Raw genomic sequence first — 7,090 nt, 5'->3', positions numbered from 1 at the left:
CTTGTCATAATAAGGAGTAGTACGATTTAGGCCCCGCTAAATATAAATTTAAAACTATTGCTTCCTCTCCCGATAGCTGATTCTGACGTCCTGCAGCCTAACGACACCGCAGAAATAAAAACGTCTGTTTCAGTCATATCAGGACAAATACGTCAGAGAGCGTACATTCTTCTTTCCTCTTTGGTAGATATTTACAGGAACACCCCAATTCGGTTTGGCACCGCTATTTTAATAAACAAATAGAATGTTGGGTTCCCTAGGCGTTGACAAAGTATTACACATGTCTGCACATGCGTTAAACTTCTGCATTCCTATGTGGTCTTGTAAGGTCACTTGTCATCCGTCAACACGTGTCCTTTTATGTTCAACTTTGTCTTCGACTTCTGTTGAATAGTACAATTGATGTAGACCACTCAGGAAACTACTATGCTTGTAATTAAGCATAGCTGTCTAAGTGTTGTATGCTGCTACAAGCTGTGATGGTTCTTCTGTACTGGTTCACTTGATCTTCATGATTTGCTGGGCACTCATCCAGTGCTAAATGAAGAATACTGTCTACCTTGTGCTGGTAGACTGTGTAGCATACGAGAACACTCGACACAGCAACAAATGTTGTCTATACATAAATAACCCTATGCTGGCTGCACATAACGTTCTAGTGTACATAATTGTTTTGTCATAATTAAATCCATAATTATTTTGTGTCTCTTAGTCTTAGTCTTAGTCTTAGTCTCTTAGTCTTAGTCTGTTAGTCTTAGTGTTAGTATTAGTCTAAGTCTCTTAGACTCTTAGTCTCATGTAGTCTCTTAGTCTTAGTCTATTAGTCTTGGTGTTAGTATTAGTCTCTAAGTCTCTTAGACTCTTAGTCTCATGGTCTCTTAGTCTCTTAGTCTTAGTCTCGTGGTATCTTACTTGCAACATAAGTTTAAAAAATGGATAGTGATTCAAGGTTTTGTGAACAGTATTCATTCATCATGTATGTATACAATCACATACTTAATAATCTTCCTGTTGTCTATGCTTAACATTTGTAAAGGCAAAGACTGATAACTGATAAGCCGTGAAGCATTTTCAGATAAGAGATGGAAGAAGTTATATTATCTTGCAAATGGAAACGGATCAGAGATGAGATGGCTGCTACCCTTCATGAGGTAACACGAGAGCAACACCTCTCGTAGCTTGATTTGAACGAAGTCGTAGACATTATGGAATCAGATTGTTCACCCGTTGCTTTATATCTGTGCATTTAAAATTTCTCCAATTGGATTATGGAGGAAATAACACCGCCTTTATAGATTCCTAAAATGGCCTAAAAATTTAGTTTGAACACGGTTGTGTTCATATAGTAATGCTAAAGAAAATGGCGAGTCTCTTGTGTACTAGACTTTTGCAGATCATGTTGACTTTACCTTGATTCAATAATGAAGTTTAATTACCCATGAGTTAATTGTCAAAGATGTTACATTGTTTACTTCGGTTATTAATTACCCATGAGTTAATTGTCAAAGATGTTACATTGTTTACTTCGGTTATTCTATCTTCGAAGCCGGAGAAATTGTTGGCTTATACTAAGCCTATAAAGAATGATGCAAAGGACAAAAACAAATATATGTAAAGATTCGAACAAATTTCAGAATGCAAGATTATATCCAAGAGTACTAGCTCAGTTCATACGCATTCACATGTATGATATATCTAAGATTATATCCCCCATAAGTTTCAATGACAAAGGTACCATAACATAACATCAACAAAGTACTACCATATCTCCAACTACCTCTATCATCTACTCAAACTATGCATGATGGAAAACGTGCCAAAGCATAACCATAAACCTCTAAACTAATTACCAATAAGCCTCATCATCATCTTCTTCATCAAGATACGTCGCCATGTCATCTTCTGACAACTCCTCGTCTCTTATAGTTTCAGAGATTAAAGACTCACCTTCACTCTCACCTTCCTCTGAATTTTCATCAGACCCTTCACTACTATCCTCATCTTCCTCTGATTCTTCATCAGGATAATCGTTCAATGGATTGTCTTCAGCTAAATTTCGCAAACACAAATACAAAGAGACCATAAGAATCACCTTAATTAAATTATATGTAACAAAATGGGCGGGTTGGACCAATTCGGTCTAAGATGGTTATATGGGCCATTAAAGGAATACCGTTAGAATCATCAGTTTCATAGTCGGAATTATCTGGGCCATCGTAGAAATCCTCATTCACATCGACTTGAACACTATAAACAAAATCCAGAAAAATCTTCTATGTAAGGCCAATGTTTTGAATACTGAGATAAAGATAATTAACCGAACCATAAAGACGGGTACCAAATCCTTACAATGGAAATGGCGAAGTGTCTTCTTCTTCCATAATGCTGATGGTGTCATCCTTTACAGCATACAAATCATATACATAGTCATCCTTGGAAGCTGTTTAATCATCATGATGGATAAGACTGAATCATTAATAAAGTGAAATTTAAGTTCTTTAACAATCAATGATAAGAACTACAAAAAAAGAAGCACAAACAAGATTCATAACATAGAAAGAGACCTTTCTTTATGATATTATAGTCGATATCAGATTCAATTTCCTCAGCAGCACTTGGAACAAACTCTTTTAATAAAGGCAAGAAACTGTACATTAGTCTTTGATCCTCCTCATCACTGTATCAGTATTAATAAAACGTTAAAATCAGAGGTGGCAAAATGAGTGAATTGGGTGACAAAAGAATACGTTCCAAATGAGCAATGCCATACATGTCATAAATATAGGCCTATGTCTATTTATATTTGACACATGGATTCCAATTTTTTCTCTTTATATTAAAACGTCATTCAAACATGCATTCCAGTCATTCAATTAGGCACATGTGTAGGCACGCACTTTAAGCACATGTAAAATGTATCATTTCCTTCGATAATAATCCAAGATTTAGTAGAAAACGATTTAGGAGGCGTTATGAAACAAAATAGAGTTTAGGCAACTTCCAACTCGTTTGACCCATTTAACCCGTTACCAATTAAGCTATTCTTAACATATCCTGTTAAAGAAAAACTTAACCAAAATCGGCCGATTGATAGGTTAATGCTTCAGAATTACCAAATCTAGACTGATAGGTTATAGCACTTACTCTTGTTCTTGTTCTTGTTCCTGAACTTGACTAGTCTCCCCAACATCCACACGCTCAACATCATAAAGGTGACACATGTCGTGCAATTCATCATCCGAAGCAGCAGCATCTTTCCCCTTTCGGCTCTTCCATATTTGCTTAAAGCGAGCATTCTTAGCCAGTTGCTGGTGTAAAAAGATAATGAGAGTTATCATCTAATACATCAACAAGGTTTATAAGGAAGATGGTGAAATAACTTGCATCTCACTACTAATTTAATTTATAACCACGGACTCAAACGGAATGTACAGTGAATCAACTGTTCACACTGAAATAATTATCATGACTCCAGTAGATGCACAAAGGAAACTGCTTTTAAGGTAAGTAAAACAGCAGTAACCAGGAATTTACCATATAACTTGCTCAAATATATGAAGGTCAAGTCTTCCAAGCTAACAGTGAGTCTTACATAGGACAAAAAAAAATTCAGATTTGAAAGGGAATAGATCGTTGTGATGTATTTACAACTTATTAAATGCTACAGATATAAATAAATTTACATTCAGTAATGGATCCAGTGTGTGTGTTAGTAAAGCAATGAGAAACCAAAAAGCAGATGAATCCACAAATGTGGATACCAAGCCAGGCAACACGAATTCACATAATGCATGTAAGATAATATATTATTCCACCAGAATAGTGATGGCATCCAGCGTCCCTTCCTCACTCGATACAGAGGGGCAGTATCAAATAATTTAAAGCTTCAAGTGATAAATATAGAAAATATCAGGTGAAACAAATTAGCATGCAATGAGGTCCATATAAAATGAAAGACAGAAACAAAGAACTGTGGCATATAATGGAAGACAGAAACAAAGAACTGTGGCTAAAAAATTACAGAACTGTGGCATATAATGGAAGACAAAAACAAAGAACGAACGAAGATAAGATTGATACTGGAAAAAACATTAAAAATCTAAATATACCTCTTGTGCTTCTTTAGCTTTTACCAGCAATTGCTTTTGTTTCTGCAAAAGAAAGAAAGAACATAAAGACGTCAAAAATCTAGCACCTAACTTTAAAACAGCTTCAGCTCAGAACTAGGTGAAAAACATGTATTATATGTCTCAACAGAAGTGTTAGTAGGTTGCAGCTCACTATACGCATGTATGACATTTGTTAACTGAAAATTAGCAGTCCAACCAACATGGTTCTTAATTGTTAAAGCATCAACTAAAAACGAGGTGAGGGTTCGAGACTATTTCACATGAAGATAAACTTGTTAAATGCATTTCAACCTTGATATTTGTATTTCAAAAGTAAAGTCATTATGTAATGATTGTCAAGACCTTGAATTTACTTACAAGGGAGCTTGTGTAATCTCAATAATAAGTGTTTCGTAAAAGCCCCAATATATTTGATACACGATGAATATAAGTGACACTTTTTAATCATTCTCATATATAAGGCCTTTTGAAGATGGAAATTCTTATATCCCTATGAATTGGTACCATTACAGGGGTCAGAAGGCGACACTCGTGATGTTTAGGATTTTTTAGCAAAGAGAGTATGATTCATCATATCCAACATGTATATAATAAGCATATGAAGCGCAAAACCCAAAACCTACCAACCATAAAATCAAATCATTACTTTTTGCATGAAGGCGACATAATCACCTTGATTTGGACTTTGAGGTACAACTACAAACTGATTTTCCAACAGAACTAAGAAAGTGACATAAAGCATAAGCTGCTAGACGACCTACAACCCATATATTTGTTTAAAAACATTGATCTTATAACTCATTCTCAGTTACAATATCAGAGAAGAACCACATTGATAGTTTGAAACGACACTCTAGAACAATCACTCCAAACAGCCCAATTACTACATAAATCATAGTATACACAAGTATATAATTTTATAGAGGTCATATAATTAGTTGCATAAACATCCATACAATACAAAACAAAAGATGTCAAAAGCAGATATCTTACATTATCAGTCTTATTACTACGCCTTTGGTCCTCAATTTTTGCTTTAGAGTCGACTGCATCAGCGGAATTAGGCTGCTTGGCATACATCAAACGATAAGAACAATCAACAAACAGATTCATTTCAACTGATAAACACGAAGATACAAACAACCACCAAAAAGATGAAAATCACATCACCTTACTAGCCACAAACGACTGAAGAATATCAACAACAACATCAGAACTGCTCACAGTCTCCACATGTTGCACAAAAAACTTTTTCGGCGTCAGTTCCTCAACTGCATCATCATTTCATTTCACAGAATCATTATTGTAACAAACTTATTTAATTAATCACTGAACAGTTCATATTAATCATTCAACATATCTCAATAAATGCACATAGATCCGAAGGTTTTACGTTTATCATTAATCAATAAAGCAAAACAGCTTCATATATGTTGACAGTTTAAGATATAACTACACAATCACATTAAAAAAAAAAAAAAGTGAAATTAAATGAAATGCTACTAAAACAAAATTCAAACACAATAACATACCTTTGGAGGATGAATCGTTGATAGATAGTTTTTCAAAATCTAACAACGGCCGCTTCGCTGGTCGTTCATTTATTTCAAGCCCTAATTAAATAAAAACATAAGCAGAATTAATAATATATAACAATAACGATAAAAGCTTTATATATTGAGCTAAGTAAGGTGTGTAAACGTGAAAGATATAAATGAAGTTACAGAAAGCTTCGAGTGGAGAGTGATAGCTTTTGCGTTTAACCCTAACAATCAGAGGTTTATCATCGTTATTCAACAGAGCTGTTGTTGATGAAATATCCGTCATCGCAAAAGTGCAAATTCCGGTAAGGGTTCAGAACAGGGAGAGGTGAGGGTTTACGGAAAAATAATAATAATAATTATAATTATTATATTTATAATTATAATTATTATTAACTGAAATGAATAAATGGGTAGAAACTTTTTTTTTTTTTTTTTTTGAAAAGCTTTTAAACGACTTTAAAAAGGGATTTTTTTCATACAAATATTAGACGAATAAATAAACTGTGTCTTAAAAAGTTGGTGTTATATTTTGGTTAATATTTCAGTATAAAACGTCATATTTCTATTGATAAATTGATCACATGAATTCAAGTATGAAATATACGCTATAATATGAAAAATTAATACTTCTCAATAAATGCTTAACCATTGTCCCGAAGGCTATGGTTCGCATTGTCCAACTTTTTTTACCGAATTGGGTGTTTTCCGACCTCCTGGTCCCATCAATTGTAAATACTTATTTCCACTATCGTTTCATGCGGGAAGTTATTTTTATAGTTCGTTTTCTCAACTTCTTACTGAATTGGATTGGGTGTTTTCCGACCTCCTGGTCCCATAAGAGTTTCTCTTAGGCGGCTATTTACGGTGGTTATCACTACCATGCTAGCGGTGGTCCTCTGTTTATTATGTTTAGGGTGTTGATGGTTCTTGGTGATGACCCTGTTGGTGGTGGTCCTCTGTTTCTACTTGTCGCGTTGTGCTTTCTCACCGAACTCATCCTTATACGGTTTCACGAACCATTATATAAATGGACACGATAAGCAAAGTTGTTAAGTTGAATCTCAATAATTTTAAACTGTGTTCATACATTCATTTAACCTCGACCAAATTCCGATAATTCATGAACCATTATATATATATATATATATATATATATATATATATATATATATATATATATATATATATATATATATATATATATATATATATATTTTATAACTTGAAAATGTTAGCAAAGTATAAACATATAATACTTTACATGAACGTATTTGCCTCGATATATGTTTAATATATTTATCGACGGAATTAAAAGATAATATCAAATAATTGAATTATCAGATTTATTGCGATTATGATTACGGGTCTCTGTTATGAGGTCCACTATGATTTAAGAAATCTGTTCTTTTTGACAAC

General features: G+C 33.8%; 1 protein-coding gene across 1 annotated transcript; it reads right to left on the bottom strand.

The window, feature by feature from the left end:
- Nucleotides 1-1,643: 1,643 nt before the first annotated feature.
- Nucleotides 1,644-6,013, bottom strand: LOC139873039 (RNA-directed DNA methylation 4). The gene is made up of 10 exons (XM_071860973.1): nt 5,855-6,013; nt 5,663-5,743; nt 5,301-5,401; nt 5,124-5,195; nt 4,110-4,151; nt 3,145-3,308; nt 2,565-2,677; nt 2,350-2,440; nt 2,174-2,247; nt 1,644-2,049 (listed from the first exon to the last, which is right to left on the bottom strand). The coding sequence occupies exons 1-10, from the start codon at nt 5,955-5,957 to the stop codon at nt 1,847-1,849; spliced, it is 1,044 nt and encodes a 347-aa protein (XP_071717074.1). The 5' UTR covers nt 5,958-6,013; the 3' UTR covers nt 1,644-1,846.
- Nucleotides 6,014-7,090: the final 1,077 nt, after the last annotated feature.

This window comes from Rutidosis leptorrhynchoides, chromosome 10 (assembly GCF_046630445.1).
Source record: "Rutidosis leptorrhynchoides isolate AG116_Rl617_1_P2 chromosome 10, CSIRO_AGI_Rlap_v1, whole genome shotgun sequence".
Taxonomy (NCBI): Eukaryota; Viridiplantae; Streptophyta; class Magnoliopsida; order Asterales; family Asteraceae; genus Rutidosis; species Rutidosis leptorrhynchoides.
The sequence above is the reverse complement of the archived record's forward strand: the minus strand, read 5'-3'. Positions and strand labels throughout refer to the sequence as shown.